This window comes from Hesperophylax consimilis, chromosome 19, assembly GCF_061612785.1.
Source record: "Hesperophylax consimilis isolate HC1 chromosome 19, BYU_Hcon_1.0, whole genome shotgun sequence".
NCBI classification, from domain to species: Eukaryota; Metazoa; Arthropoda; class Insecta; order Trichoptera; family Limnephilidae; genus Hesperophylax; species Hesperophylax consimilis.
In genome coordinates, this window is record NC_142854.1 from 28,934,170 (window position 1) to 28,950,968 (window position 16,799).

The 16,799-nt window shown below is 35.0% G+C and overlaps 2 protein-coding genes across 2 annotated transcripts; one reads left to right on the forward strand and one right to left on the reverse strand.

Moving 5' to 3' along the window:
• The first annotated feature begins 6,408 nt into the window (after window positions 1-6,408).
• Window positions 6,409-10,484, forward strand: LOC149415077 (uncharacterized). The gene is made up of 5 exons (XM_089643240.1): window positions 6,409-6,865; window positions 6,948-7,109; window positions 7,328-7,596; window positions 8,157-8,225; window positions 9,067-10,484. The coding sequence occupies exons 3-5, from the start codon at window positions 7,410-7,412 to the stop codon at window positions 9,525-9,527; spliced, it is 717 nt and encodes a 238-aa protein (XP_089499366.1). The 5' UTR covers window positions 6,409-6,865; window positions 6,948-7,109; window positions 7,328-7,409; the 3' UTR covers window positions 9,528-10,484.
• Window positions 10,485-11,800: 1,316 nt separating this feature from the next.
• Window positions 11,801-15,202, reverse strand: LOC149415078 (uncharacterized). Its single transcript, XM_089643072.1, has 5 exons — window positions 14,788-15,202; window positions 14,568-14,648; window positions 14,385-14,465; window positions 14,190-14,297; window positions 11,801-14,109 (listed from the first exon to the last, which is right to left on the reverse strand). The coding sequence occupies exons 1-5, from the start codon at window positions 14,843-14,845 to the stop codon at window positions 13,979-13,981; spliced, it is 459 nt and encodes a 152-aa protein (XP_089499198.1). The 5' UTR covers window positions 14,846-15,202; the 3' UTR covers window positions 11,801-13,978.
• Between the last annotated feature and the right edge of the window lie 1,597 nt (window positions 15,203-16,799).

Consider the following 16,799-nt stretch of genomic DNA (forward strand, 5'->3'; position numbering starts at 1 on the left):
GATAAATATAAAGATAACATAAAAAACCTATTTCTAATGCACAGGCGCAATGTGAGCATTCTGAGTCTGTTCTACAGGTATTTTAATGGAGACTACTCTAAGAAGCTCTCAACATTGATCCTCGGTGCACCAGTGGACGTGCTTTCAACCCAACGGACACTAGCGGAACACCCGTTCACTGATGTTAGCTTCATGTGAACGGGACGTTTCTTCGATTCGTTTTTGTGTACGTCGGTTCGTGTGTGGAACAATCTACCGGAACATGTTTTTCCAACTTCATATAATCCGGGCTTCCTCAAGACCCGAATTAATAAATCCATTCCTAGAACCCCTACCTTAACCAGCCTCATGACGTTGCCCAACCGGGTGGCGACATAGATTCCCTGCCTTTACACTGTACAGAAAGAAGCGCTCGTTGATTATTTTTTTGAAAGAATATAAAATTAATACAAAAAAATATAACTGGTCGCAGCTGGGAATCTGAATATTAATTTAACACTTGCAGATAGGTCACTACAATACATTTGGGTATAACTTTGCAAATATCCAATAAGCAGCAAAAAAACTGGAAACGATTGAGGAAAATATTGATGATTCAAAATTGAAAATACAAGGTGGGGCAAAAGTAATGTCATAATGTGAATGTGCCATAATTTTTGAAAATGGTGCAAATATCATTGTGCTTTGCCATTTATGTTGTAAAATCCCCATTTTTTACTTTCTTACAAAATGTCAGCCAATTCACATTATGACACAGGACTACGAGGAAAACGACGACGAAGTTCACGGTGCGTTAAAACGGACCGGAGATTGGTCGAATAAGCAGTAACAATTATTCCGCGATCTTTGGGTGTGAATCGATCCATTGCTTATTGTCACCTAATTCTCTATATGTCTACAAAATTAATGTCAAAGCACAATGAAGTAATTTGCAAAAACTATGGCTCATTCACATTATGACATTACTTTTTGCGCAAACTGTATATGATATCAATAGAACCTATGAAAACTCATTAAACTCTATCAGGTCTCAGTAACTCAGTGGTAGATGTACCATCTTGTTTCCAGTAAAACAGGGGTACTGAGTTCGAACCTCATTTGCGACCGTTACCGTTTTCTGTGTCTTTTTCTGTTTCATTTAGATTTACTTATATTATATTCTTCTCAGAAACATAACTTTCAAAAGTTATTACAATAGATCGAACTTTTCTACATTCACGTTGAAACTAAATATTATTTTTTGTAAATAATTTGGTACTTAACTTTCAAAAGGAAAAACAAGTTTTACGATGCGATTCAGAATCAATTTTATGGAATCAAAAGTTTCTGTCATTTTTACCAATGATTTTAATCATCAGACCGAGAATCAACTATTTACGAGCTATTTTGTGAATGAGTCTGCATGTGTCTTAGCAAGGCAAACTTTACTGAAGATGAATAGCTACATACGGAACATGAAAAGGGTTTTAGTCCACTGTGAGTCAGTGTGTGACGCTTTAAAGATGACTTTTGCGAACATGAATAATTGCATTCGGGACATGAAAAAGGTTTTTCTCCACTGTGGGTAAACATGTGAATTTTTAGATGTCCTTTTGTGGAACATGAAAAATCACAGCCAGGACATGAAAAGGGTTTTACTCCACCGTGAGTCAGCATGTGAGTTCTTAGATGTCCCCTTGTAGAACACGAATAGTTGCAGCTGGAACATGAAAAAGGTTTATCTCCACCGTGCGTCAGCTTGTGTACCTTCAACTTACTCTTTTGAGAACACGAATAATTGCAGTCGGGACATGAAAACGGTTTTTTTCCACTGTGGGAAAACATGTGAATTTTAAGATGTCCATTTGTAGAACATGAAAAGTTGCAGACGGAACACGAAAAAGGTTTTTCTCCACTGTGTGTAAATATGTGACTTTTTAAATGTCCCTTTTGAGTAAACGAATAGTTGCATTCGGGACATGAATAAGGTTTTTTTCCACTATGGGCAAACATATGAATTTTTAGATGCCCCTTTGTAGAACATGAAAATTTGCAATCGGAACATGTAAAAGGTTTTTCTCCACTATGAGTAAACATGTGACTTTTTAGATGTCCCATTGTAGAACATGAATAGTTACAATCAGTACAAGAAAAAGGTTTTTCCCTAGTATGGGTGCGCAAGTGTTGTTCTAACGTTGACTTATAAGAACAGGAGTAGTTACAATGGGGACAGCAATGTCGCTTTTCCCCCGGATGTGTCTTCAGGCTTGTCAATGAATCTGCAAAAGATTACGGATAACGCTTAATCAGTATAAGTACAGTACATTAATATAAACTCACAAATTATAAAAAGCAAAAATCGTTATTTTTAAACAAAAAGAAAAGTTTTACCTGCTGTCTGGGTAATTCTTGCAGAGCGCTCTAAGGATTCCTTTTTAACATCTGGAAATTTTATGTCAATTCCCGTATAAGGATTTCTGTCTCCACCCTTTTCTCGAGGTCCTGGTTCTGTCTTGATGGGAACAGTTTCCACATAAATACTACCTTGAAAAATAAAACAAAAATACATCCATTGGTTATGAGAACTTCTTGTGCGCTCTGCTGATAGCACCGCAAAAAAAATTACATCCAGAATTCTAGAACGGTTTTCTTTCGTGACATGTCAGATAGATTTAAAAGTTAACATATAAAAACACTTCTTTAATAATTGAAAATTCACTGTGTGGCATTATTTTAACTAAAATAAAATAATAAATTGTGTTTAAATCATTGTTTAAGAAAAATGATCAAAATGTTATTGTGTTATAAATCAGGACATAAAACAAGTAATTGTGAAGGGCCGGTACAACGCGTGTGGTGGTGGTATCAACCTGGGAGGGGTCTAATTGGGTCAAAAGTATAATAAATTTGAATTTTTACAAACCTGTGGTTTTGAAACATCTTGATAACCTTTAATAAACAGTGGTTCACACTAGTCTATTATTTAAAAAAAAATAATTTAAATAATTTTAAAATCATCAAATTCCATGCGTAATTATAAATTGATTGGGAGAATCAAAATGTATGACTGAATAATGATAAAGATTGTCCAGATGATAAGATAAGATAATTAACATTTTTAAAATTGTAAGTCTTAATTCCCTGAATGAAGGGCGACAAGTGATAAATGCTCACCATGTGCGCGCTCAATTAGAAGACAGCAACGCAATTATTGCCCGCAACTAAAGTTGCTAATACTCTTAGGCCTGGCTAAGAATATAGTTCCAGTGCGTTAAAGTTCAATTTATACGGGACAATTTCAACGTATTATCCTTTTATTTGGGCCTGTACCTTGATTTGAAAAGTTCTGGCTATGCGAGTTTAATATATATCAAGATAATTTTACTTACCCGCCATTTGATGAAACCTTTCATAGGGCTCAAAGCATTCATTTCTAATAACTGGGACCTCAATTTCTATTTTAGTACCAAATATTTCAATTGCTCTAGTGGTGACTCCCTCTAGATTTGAAGTCTCCGTTGAACTTGTTTTGCCTGTAAGTGAAAACACTAACTAATAAGATGAAACCAATAAACGCGATGATACTGTCGTCCAAAGAAAAACAATACAAGTATATTATTTTCTATTATTTTTGCTGTCGCCAAATAACATAAAAAATAACACATAAGTTTTTTTGTACTACTCTTACTAGTTCTCTTCTCTTTAAGTAGTTAATATCGACTTTGGTAGAACGGGTCGTTTCGCCGACTTGTTTTTGTGAATGATTTACCGGCATACTTTTCTAGCATCATTTAATGAAGACCTCTAAAGAATTACAGAAGTTCCTGCCGACATACTCTTCCCAAACCCCTATCACAACGTTGCCCAACATAGGGATTAAACAGTTCCCTTGTGCGCACATGGCACAGGAAGAGTCGCTGTTGTGAGGTGTCAGTTATCTCATAAAAATAAATATACATGACATAACAGCGCATGTTGGTTCGATATATGAGCATGTCCAAGCAAACACCTGCAGTTTTATTTTCGATCATATGTTGTGTCTATATAACAGTTACGGATAAACTTGCCGAATTCAGCTGCACGTATAATAAAAACATAAAAATAGCACTTGGTTTCAACTAAATTACTATAAGAAATAACTATTTATGTGTTGGGGGAGATTGTAAAACATGCATTAAAGTTCAATTTTTTCTCAATCAAAGTTAAGTTTGAAGGTTGAGAACTAAGCATAAATTACTAAAAAAACCCAAACTAAACCCTAAAAACCTATTTTGTGCAAGTTCAACATAAATACTCGTCTCCATTACATATTTAATTTAAAATCAAGTGTTATTTTTTTTAAAGTGGCCTTTGCATGCAGCGGAATTCGACTATTTTACCCAGTTATGTACCAAAAAGACAACGAAATACCTGAATTGTTTACGGAAGTGGATTCCGGAGGTTCTGTTTTGATAAAAGGATAATCTATAGCGACTTCCGTGCATATCACAGAAACACTCTCTTCCGTACTTGTGCCAGGTTCCACCTTAATAGCGGTGAAATCCATGCTTGTACTTAAGACTTTGGTGGTTCTGTTTTACTTTTACTTTACGTGTTTGAAGGATTTCTTGACAGAATGAGTGATTGTTTTAGGAAAAGGTTTACAAATTGACGAAACGGACATTAACATTGAACATAACCAACAAAAAAATGACAATGGGCATTTTCCATAGAAACTACGAAATAGAAAATAAGTTGTAAGCTTATTATTAAATCTTAGTGTTGCTATTTTATTTCGGCTAGTGGGTTAATTTTAGGTACCTAATACGATTGTTATTTGTTCTGAAGATTTTTCCCTCAGGGCCTGTGCTATCATTGTGTGTGCTGGGTGGAAGGTATTTTTGAGAGGAATGCATGCAGGTCTGGAAGAGACCCGTGTTGTAGGAGGGAGGAATTACAGTGGCCGGCAAATCGTTCCACAGTTAAGCAAAAACAAATGTCATGTACAAATGTTGAGCGCATGTTTGGCGTGTTTTTGTGCGCTGAAGGGATCGATAACGCTAATTCCTCGAAGCCTATTTCATAAAAATACCATTAAAACATTCCCGTCTGACACTTTTGCCTTAAAAATTGTAATCCCTTTTGTTAAGATATCAAAAACTGTTTATGCATAGAGCTAAGAGTTTCATTAAAATTTCGGGGCTCCAGATTAAATGTTGTTGCCAAATTCAACAAATTTAAAACGCTGATAACGTTTAAATTAATCATTGACCAAAACGGCCGACATCACTCGTAACGATTACTGAATTTCAAATCGTTTTACTGCGTCCTTCACTATAAAAGTGCTTCTCCCCATAAGAGTCGTACGGAGAATGACAATTAAAATCATTTTCAAAAAACCAAAACTACCGACCAGATCGTTTCTTTATTCAGAGATTTATATTCAAAACTCAATAATTCAAATAATAAAAGAAAAAGACTATTACCCATTTTTAAATGAAAACTGAACTCGACTTAAATATGTGTTTCATAATGGCAAAGAGTCGAATGAAAGAAAGATGTGTGTGGTAACGCTTTATTGAGGTAGTCGAATTTCACAATCAAAATAGAGTAGCAAGAGAAGTCACAGTTGTTGCTGACGACGAACAACGATGTCGTCAGTAGTTGATGAACATCACTATGGGATGCATGCATGTCACATCACGGTGCGATGTGAATGCGTGGTCCATGATTACGACGATGAAGTCGGTGTCTCAATACCGCGTCGGTGGAGACCGGACTTGCTGACAGTGTCATCATGGTAGTGTTCATCACTGGTGAAGACGTTGAGCGTTTTTGGTGCTCTAGTGTGAAGTATGTGGTAGCCAGGGAAGATGTCACATGGCCAAGGCGCCGCTGTCATGCCGTGAACCTGAGGATTAGTTGAAACCTTTCTTTTAACCACTGGAACGATTTCGGTCGAAAAATCGACCACTTTTATTTTTCTGCGATTGATATCGGTCCAAAAATGGACCGATTTTTCTACCATTCGTAAAATATTTATTGTAATTATTTAAAACGTTTCCATGGCCAGCTACTTGTTTTATCGAATAGCTGATAATATATTCTCTTTGTCTATGAACTTATCCGTTGTCTTTGAAGTGTTATTTAACGAGTTTTCGCGGTTTTTTTATGGCGTCCTGTCAAAAACAAAATTATAAATTTTCAACATTCACGAAATTTTGGACTCTTCCTAAAATGCCGTAAGTAATTAATTTATTGGGTTTTTAACGCATAATTATATATCTGTGTAATCATGATTGACTTATCTATCTTTGAAATGCGTTTTTAATTCGTTTGTTTGTATTATATTGTTTTGGTTGAAGTTTTTGTGTAAGATTACGTCAACTGAAGACGTCATCTGTTTTTGATTTACAATAATGTCTTAAATACTGCACTCGCGCATTTGAAATATAGATATTCCATCACAGTGATTCAAAACAAAGAGATATATATAAGTTTTATTTGAATTGGTTCATTATTAATACAGATATTTGCTAACCAATTATTTTAAGTCATATGTCAAAAAGTTGACTCTTTTTCACATGTAAAATGGTGTAAAGCCTTCGTCACACAATAAAAATTTAGTAATTTAGTTGTATAATTAATTAATTTGTTTACTTTTACCAAATTTGTGGGAAAGGGATCACTCCACAACCCAATAATTATTTTCAAATTTTATATTAGTGCAATATTTAACAAAATTTAAACATTTAAGTACTTACATTAAGTGTTTTCAATTTAAAATTTATAGAGCGGTGCTGACTGCAAGAGGAGGCAGAGGAAAAGGGAGACGTGGGGTACGAGGTGCCGGACTACCTGCACGTGGACGTCAACGCAGAGCTGCAATTGCAGCCTCGTCTGGAGTGTTAGTATTTTTTAATGTTTTTTTATGAAAGTACTTTGCTGTGGCCGTTGAACTCATCATAAATTTGTATTTATTTAAACAGCGACCCTGCTTTGCTACTGGTGCGAGAGGATCGCGTCAAGGCCCTAAAGGCTGTTAGGGCCCTGCCTGCTTCCATCCGGCTAGAGCTGGAAAGCCGAAAATTCAAGAAGCAGGCGGCGCGCATTTTGCTCCCTACCGCACCTCCAAGAAAAACTAAACAAAAGTAAGTAATCGTATTTAGATGCTTGGTACAATATTATTGTTTTTTCCTGACAGCGTTCCACTCTTACAGTGAGAGTTGGTAAGTTCAGCGCTCTGTGCATTTGGCACATTCAGTGCATATTTTACAGAGTTCTTATTTTATTGTTTATTTACATACTGTACTTACTGTTTCACACGTGAATGAGAACAATTTTCTATGATTTATGTAAATGTTTTCAGAATTCCATCTCCGGAGAGAACAACGTGTCCCTTTTCACAAGGGACGCCTTCACCGTTGCCACGACCCGTACCACCACCGTGGATGTCCACTCCCGCACAGACCCAATCAACGGCTCCCAATGCACCAATTATGCCTATCCGTGCAGCATCTCCCGAGCCGTTACCTGGGACATCGCGGAGTGGGGAACTCTTCTCTCCGGAAGCCGGCTATCACAGCGAGCTGTGGGTGGACGTACCATTCTACGAAGAATTGTCGGCGTTTGGGAACGGTGAGTTTATTTTTTGAAATGTCATACCAGGGGCTCAATATAAAATTAATTATCTATATTTTATATTGATATCCCTAGCACAGTTTCACTGTTGGTATATTGGCAGGAAATAAGCATAGTACTTAAAAATTCCACATAACAAACATACAAAATGTATTGTTGTTATGTCGTGGATGCATCATTACACATCTTTTTTCTGTAACGGGTATTGCAGAGTGAGAAATAAGACATGCCGAACTTCTTTGCGAGGATTACATTTGATTCACCGGCTTCTAAACGGTGTAATACAGCATTTTTTTCTTAAATTGAAAAAACACTTTCGCTTCACGGGACTCATTGTGTTGCGAGGCTGTATTGGTAGGTGGGTTTTGTAACCGGACAAATTATCATTAAAATAGGTCGCTTTACGTAGTTGGTCACTTTAAACGGATACGTTTTCCTACTAAAAGCTATGAAACCTTACTAGAGTTTACATTATCGTCACTTAAAACAGTAGACCGTTAAATGCAAAGTCATTATATCCAAATTCTACTGTAAATTTGTGTTTTCTTTTATTTCAGAGTCAGACATGGGCAGAAAAAGTAACGTGGACGAGGCAGCTGTACTAGAAGAGTCTGTACTTGGAAACCGTGAGTTATAAAACTAACTAACTTACCTTCACGCCATTTCGGTAGGCAGAGAGGATGAACCACCATGCAACTCGATCTTGGCACACACACTCTTTTCTTCATTCCATACCTACCTGACTGTGCTATTCTGACTCCTGACATTGCCCGCCTCAAGTATTTGATTAACTTTTTATATTTTTTTTTATATGAATACCTCACAAGAGCCTCAGCTGGAGCCAGTGAGACTATGGCATCCCCAATTGGGGGATGTTGTGAGGCTGAAGGTAAGTGGGGAAGGGAAAGAGGAAGATGGGGAAGTACCTGGCTATTCAGATCTAGTCACTAAACACGGCTAAAGCCATTTGGAGCAACGTTTCAATTCTGAATGGTGGTCTTACACCAGGGCGATACTGGTAGTATCTTCCACTCTGGAACGTGCCGCAAATATACTATATATTATTTTAATTATTATTTTAATTAATTAATTGTGAAATAACACAAATCAATCAAATAAAATTTATTTGCGCACGCCGGGTTCGAACCGGCGACCTTCGGAATGGCAGTCCAATGCGTTACCACTGGACTATGCCGGCCGTCAAAAGCCATTTCAAGCAACGTTTCAATTCTGAATGGGGTCTTACACCAGGGCGATACTATGGGTATCTTCCACTCTGGAACGTGCCGCAAATATAATATATATTATTTTAAATGAATTTTGTGTGAAAATAACACTAATTATTCAAATATAATTTATTTGATTTGATCCCGCGACCATCGTATTGCGAGTCATAAGCCGTACCAGAGGCAGTGGGTTATCGTAATATAGACACATTAAATTAATTTGGGTTTTCTGTTGTTTCAGAAATGGATATGGACAGATCGAGCGACGAGGATGACGAAGCGAGCGACGTCGACCACGAAGAGAGCGATGAGGATACCTTCTGCATGCCACCAATACCTTATCATAATATTATCAACGTTTCACCTAACTCCGCTATGGCCATAGACTTTAGTAGACAAGACCAGGTAGATAGTGAGGCAATGCGTTTGATTTTGCCGCCTGAAGGTTACTCTTTCGATTGGTCTAATGATATCTTACGTTTTACTGGGATAAGGGAGACTTTCACAGGCACGCCAGGACCAACTTTCAATACCGACGAAATGGGCAAACCTGTGGATGCCTTTCTTAAAATCTTTGATGCAGATTTCGTTGAACTGATCGCGAGAGAGACCAACAGGTATGCAGATCAATGGATTGCGAAAAAACAATTTAAGCGTCATGCGCGTACCAAAAGATCAGCTTTTGTCAGGCTTCCCCATTGAACGACAGCGAAACCTGGTCTGGTACAAGAAGCTTTTCAGGAGACTACTAAGCGTTTCGGTGCAGAATGCGTATACATTGTACGGCTCAAAGCTCCGCAAGGAAAATAAACGCATTTTGTACCGAAACTTCAGGAGTGAGGTTGTGGATGAACTCCTTCTGCTGTTCTGTCGTAGTCAAATTGACACGACTGTGCGGACCATTGGCCTAATAGCTGAAGGAAAGACTCTGCGACCTATCCTGAAAGGCAACCACTTCGTGGTCCGTAGCGGGAAAAAGGTGAAATGTGCGTGGTGCAACATAAATAACATTTTCAAAAGGACCCTTACAAAGTGTGATGTGTGTGATGTGGCATTATGCTATGATTGCACGAAGCCATATCACACTACAATATAGATTTGCTGAGGGTTTTTTTTATTTCATTTTTTTCTTTTTTGGTTTTTTAGTTATGAAATTCAAATTTATAAATTTAATTAAATTTGTTTGAACATCAATTATGATGGCCTGGATGGCTGGACTTAATCATTTCTTTCCGCATACTCACGTCTCATGTTATGTTGTCCTCAAAGGTTCTATATGATAAGGTTCGGTGGATATTTAATATGTATATTTCAATTCTGATCATTGAAATATGCATGTTAACAAATGCACAGGTATTCTCATTTTTCCCTGTTTATTGTACACATTAAATAACTCGTTTTATTTTTATGTCTTAATTATATTTTGTCAATTTTTCTGTAAAGAGGCTTTTCCAGATCTAGTCACTAAACATAACTAAGCCAATTCAAGCAATGTTCAATTCTGAATGGTGGTCCCTCACCAGAGCGATACTCAGAATCTCACTCTATAGCGAGGCACAATGATATTATTATGTATTGATTTTCTTAAATTATGAATAAACCAATAAACTGAATACATTTTTATTATGACAAAGTGTGTAAACAATGTATAAATCAATATACTGCTCTTTCATTGTAACCATACAACTGTAATATTGATTTAAAAGGATATTAGGGCTTAATAAATAAATCATTTTTTGGTTCCATCCATTATTTTCCCCTCACCCATTTTTTTTCGATACCTTTGCGTTTAGATATAAAATTATCACTATGATTTTATTTGCCATTCTACGGTCATACAAAGGTTTGATATATATATACAAATTTATCATCATTTTACATATTCCGATTTACCCTATGTAGATTGACCTTAAGGTAGCTGTCAGAAGTGATTTTTCGTCAAATATTGGTGAATTTCATCAACTTTCAAAGTATCCCCCTGAAATATTGGCAATGTTTATATCTATGATGTATATCTCATTTTAAGCCTTATTTCCTCGTTTTGCACGTTATATAAAAACATGGTTACAAATCTCCAGTTCTAATTTACAATTATTTAAAATGTAGCACCATGATTTTGACATCGTGAAATAGGCTCTCTGTATAATTCATCAAATGAATAAAATAAAGCCAACACGGCGACTATGCTTATTAATACTTGTAGACAGTTAATGTATCTTCCTAACGTTATACCAGTTTTTGTGGTAAATTTATTATATAGCATAATACAGTGATTTCAATTTTGACGCGTCACGCACTCAAATTTTACAAAATTATTTTCTGACCAAACTTTTGAAGAGATCTTAACATGCAAAAAAATATTTTTCTATTACATTCTTGCATCTGTGATTATCAAACAGGCCATAGAGAACATAAAAACGTAGAAAATATTCTATAAAGATTTTTAAAACTGCCACTGGCGGCAATTTCAAATCACAAAAACGCAAATTTCGCGCATTTATAAAGTTTAAGATTTTTTAATAATTTATCTATCAATTCTAAAAATTGGGAATAATTATTAAAACATAGGTGAATTCATTGGCTGTATAGCACTACAATCAGTTTTATGTCTCCGTATTAAAATTCGGAGGTTTGATTTTTTTAATGTTGACGGAAAATATTCAAAATCGTCGCCAAAAAACCGCGAGCAATCGGAGAAAAAAGTTTTTTGACGCGCGATCGTTCGAGTGGTTAAGGCCAGGCGTAGTAGGTTGGTGGCTCAGGGCGGCGCGGTGAGGTAATAACGGGGTGTACGAAGCGGGCGCGAGGCGTGGAACAGAATGGCTGCTCAGTAAGCAATTCTAATACGACACTTACTTACTCACAGTGGAGATAAACATTTTTCCTCTCCCGAATTCAAATATATATGCGCTTCAAAGCCACAACTACAAATTCACATTTTTTTTTTTTTTTTTTTTTTATTAGTAAAAAAAAGATACATGAAGACCCCAAGGCAAGAAGTTGTTAACTTACATTGAAGGCATTCTGAGATATTTAGACTTTTGCGTTTTGCTTTATAATTTTTTATTTGAATGTCATATACAATGTACTGATCCTTCATGGTGTAGTAAACAAACCAAATTTACATTGCATCTAGTAATATTAAGTAGTTTTGCAGTCTAAAAGTTAAAATAAACATGTTTTCTACAAAAAAATGTAGTTAACATGTTCATGCCATCTTCAGGGATAGGTGAGGAAGATACAGAATTGAAAGGCAAGAACATGTTAAATTCTTGTTGTTTTATTTAATCAAACAAATTAAACATTTTTTTTGATATAAAGTAACTAAATAATAATTATTATTGAAAAGAAAAGGTAGCAGAGCATGTGTCAATTTTTATTTTTTTTTGAGACTTTTAAAAAATCCACGAAAAACCTCATCCAGGTATGGTAACAATTTTTGGATATCGTTCCATTTGGCCGCATCGATTTCTTTGTTATCTCTCACTTTTGATGACAGCATTGGCGGGGAAGATAATGTTTCACACCTTTTTTTTTTAAGATCCACTTCTTTCCAAGGCTCTTCTTCGGAGAGTGATTCGCGATATTTATAAATCCCGAATTCCTCCACTCTTATCCAGCGAATTCCTTTTTGAAAGTTAACCTTATTTCCGATAGTGTTTTTTGTATTGTGTATAAAGTTCAATTGTTGCCCTAATTCTTTAATATTAACAAACTTATCAGCCATCATTGTCACGATGGGTATATTTTTTGTGTTAGCCGACATCATTAAATTTACATATTGGTCCACTGATTGAATGGACTGGCATCTATTATTTTTTTTTCTACCAATGCGAAATCTCTATCAGAGTCCATATATGAGTGACCAACCTCAGGAAATTTATGGTCAATTATTTTGAATTTTTTTGCTAAAATTAAATATTGCCAGAACATAATCAAATATATATTTTTGTTTTGACCGGCACAAGAGTCACTCCAAGCAATAAGGTGTGACTTGTTGCTCTGAAGTTGCATGGTGTTGACAAAGGCCATTAAACAACTGGCAATTTCCTCGCTCCCTCTGCCCCCTTCGTTTTCACTCCAAACATGGAAATATGCCCTATTTAACTCCTTTGTCACACAATGTACTCCCAAATTATAGAGCCACAGTTTTCTTAAATAGAAAGCCACGTTTGTGGATATCTTTGGGAGAGGTAGCGTCTTTTCCAAATCAAATGTGATGAAACAAATTTCATCACATTCAGATGCCTTTTTCTTATCATGTTTTTGCATTTCAAATGCAGCTTTATACATATTTACATGAATTTGGTCAGATTTTTTGCTATCGCAAGTCCCACAAGTGTCTGTCTTAGGCACGCCAAACGACAAGTTGAAATCCTCTGTAAAGATCCTAGTGTAACGATTCAACGAAACAGGGGCATACTCTTTTTCTCCACAAAACATATTATAGAGCTCATACAGTTTTGGGATTGACAAATCGGATGCGAGGTACAATTTATGGGGATTTTTGTTCCTGGAATAATGCGAAGCTTCTGCAGGGAACATATTGATGTGTTCTCTTACTTCTTTAAGCTGGTTATCTGGTGTTTTGTTAGGCCTCGTGCAGTGGCGACCTCTGTGACTTACTGCTGGTGATGAAACTCCTGCAGCTACTTTTCTCCTCAAAATATCTAATCTGCCTCTACCTATTTGGTAAATGGATTGTAAGGCTGGTTTGCAAACTTGTTCATTAATTCCTTGTATTGAAACAGAGTACGTAATATTGCAGGATCGTTTGGCCGAAGTGATCCTGGTTATATTTTTAATATTCATCGATCTCAATAACAAAGTTGATTGGGCTTCTGAATGTAGTGAATAAAACTCTAGAAAGAGTTTTTGCCTAACTTCGGCATTAAATCTTGAATTACATTTCAATCTGCAGTTGCTACCACAAAGATTTTCTTCCAGTTTTGGTGTTTTAGCAGGTTTAAGGCTTTTTTTATAATTAACATAAGAATCACCTCTCATCCTAGCGTCCCGCGCTATTTCTCTTGCTCGCCCTAGCTTGGGCCTCTTCCTACTCTTTTTAGTGCCTGAAAATAATACACACATTCATATCAGTTAGCGAACAGTCAAAAATGATTTTGTTTTAAAGTTAATCTAAAATTATATACCTAGGTACAGCAAGACAAATTACCTTCTAAATGACTGTTTTCTATATTAGAAACGTTTAAATTGTTTTCAATTTCGCTTTCAGCGTCCTCAGTATATTGTCCTTCACTGCTTTCCACAGCAAGAGCTGCATCTGAAAATAATAATTTTATCTTCATTACATGCAAACCAGTAAAATAAAATTCAATTCAAGTTATAAAACCTTATCCTCACTAGTTAGATTTAAAGTATTGAGTATCTCATCTTGTTGTACGTATTCCAAAATTATATCTCCTGTACCAGTGGTAGTAGCGATATACTCTAGACTACTCTGATTATCTTCTGAAAATACAAAGTACAATAAAATAATCATTTTTAGTTCAATGTTCAAAAGAATTTAGTGTCACAATAAAGTATTTTTAAGTTTACCTTCCATTAACATGACATCATGTTGAGGTATTCCTAATAATATCCCAAACTCAACACCAGTCAAAGAGTCTTGAACACTTTCTGAAACGAAATATTGTAAAGCATTAATGAAGGAATTCAAAACATAAGAAAACATAAAAGAATATTCAGAGAAACAGAGTAAAACATTTGTTTTGCATTTACCATCCATTAAAATAACATTATTTTGAGGTATTTCTAAATGCTTCTCAGGTTGTACTAAATTAGTGGACTCTTGAACACTTCCTGAAACAAATTAATAAGCATTAAAATAAAAAAAATGTTGACTTTTAGACAGAAAAACACCAAAACAAAAATGATTCAACCATTTTCAAACTACTTTAAGGATAAATTAAGATGAACGATAATGTTTTTTACAGCTTACCTGATTCCCTGATCAATTTTTGACACATCTTCACCATTTTTTCACCTCTGGAACTCATTTTCGATGATTTTTAAATAAAAAACACGCACTGCAAAACTTTTTAAAACCACCAAGGTAAACGTCAAAGTGAGTGAATAACATGTTAACCATAGAAATCTAAACCAATGTAGATGGGAAGAAGTTGTTAATTACAGAATTACGGCAAGAACTTGCTAACTTGGTAATTAACAAGTTCTTGCCCTGATTTTATCAACATAATGTCACAAAAACACGTAGTTAACATGTTCATCACATTGATTTAAGCATGTTCTTGCCGTTTTTAAGCTCTGGCATGGTGTTCATTGGAAAGAGCGTATGCGAATTAGTTTAGAGAGCATTCTAACTCATTTTTTACGAAAATGTAAGTTAACAACTTCTTGCCTTGGGGTCTTCACATGATTTACATTACACAATATTGAATATGGTACAGTTATTAATTACATAATATATGTATTTGATGTACCCCCATAAATAAGCAGGGCTTGTGTGTATGGGGGTGTTGTTATATTCGTTTATATTTGATATGATTCAGTTCAACTGTTCGGAATACTTTTTAAGGTGGCTTTTGAATTCGTTTATATTTGTATTCATGTTTCTAATTTTTTCTGGTAATGAGTTAAAAAAATTAACTCCGAGATATTCATGGTTGAACTGTCCTATTGTTTTTTTACATTTAGGAGTAGGAAGTATGGACGTTTGTCTAAGATTTCTGTTATTTTTAAAGGGTGCAATTTTATTTTGAATATTGTTTTTATAAATTTGTAATGTTGCATGGTAGAAGTATAATGCACTTAATTTTCTGACCTTAAATTGTTTGAATAAAAGTTCGGATGAATATGAATAGGGTTTTTTTAATATGGTTTTTATTATTAGTTTTTGTGATACGTAAATTGTTTGTGTTTGATTTTTATATGTACCGCCCCAGCCTATAATGCCGTATTGTATAATTGATTGACAGAAAGCGAAGTATGTGGTTCTAAGTAATTTTTCATTTAAAATATCTCTTAAACATCTAAATATATATGATAGTTTCCTTATTTTGTTGTTCAGAATATTTATATGTGGGGACCATTTTAAACGCTGGTCTATTGTTATGCCTAGGTACTTAATATCGGTCTTGCTTTCTATGTTTGTACATAACATATTGCATTTGTGGTTTTCTGTATTTTTCACAGAGTGGATAATTATGTTTATTTCTTTAGATGTTTCTTGTTTTTTAATGAAAAATGGTAAATAATAAGTTTTTTTAGAATTTAAAGTCAACAGGTTTTCATCAAACCATAATTTTAGTTCATTAATATCTGTATTTGCCATGTTATTTAATTCAGACCAGGTATTTGCTTTTAGTAGTAGGACTGTATCGTCAGCGTAAGAGACAATGTCTCCATATTTGGAAATATTGAATATATCATTGACATATATAATAAATAACAATGGTCCCAAAACCGTGCCTTGGGGTATTGAAAAGTCGCTATATTTTGAATCGCTGACTTGATTGAGTAATTTTACTTGTTGAGGTCTTTTATGTAAATAACTAGTTATCCATGTTAAGACTTTTCCACTAATCCCTACTGATTTTAATTTACTTATTAATTTTTTATGTGATATGCTGTCGAAAGCTTTTTTAAGGTCTATAAATATGCCAAGACATTTTTTATCAGAATCTAGGGCCGTATATAAATAGTTGGTTATTTTTGCTATCGCGTCGTGAGTACTTGTATTTTTTTTTAATCCGAATTGGTTATTATTAATTATTTTATTTTCTTCTAAGAATGTACAAATTTGTTTTTTTACAATTTTTTCATATGTTTTTGATATATTCGAGAGAAGTGAAATCGGGCGATAATTTTGTGGATCTTTACGACAGTCTGTTTTATAAATGGGGGTTATAATTGCTCTTTTATAGTTATTGGGAAATTCGCCATTTGCTAGACTTAGGTTTATTATATGTGTTATGGGGAGAGTTAAGTATT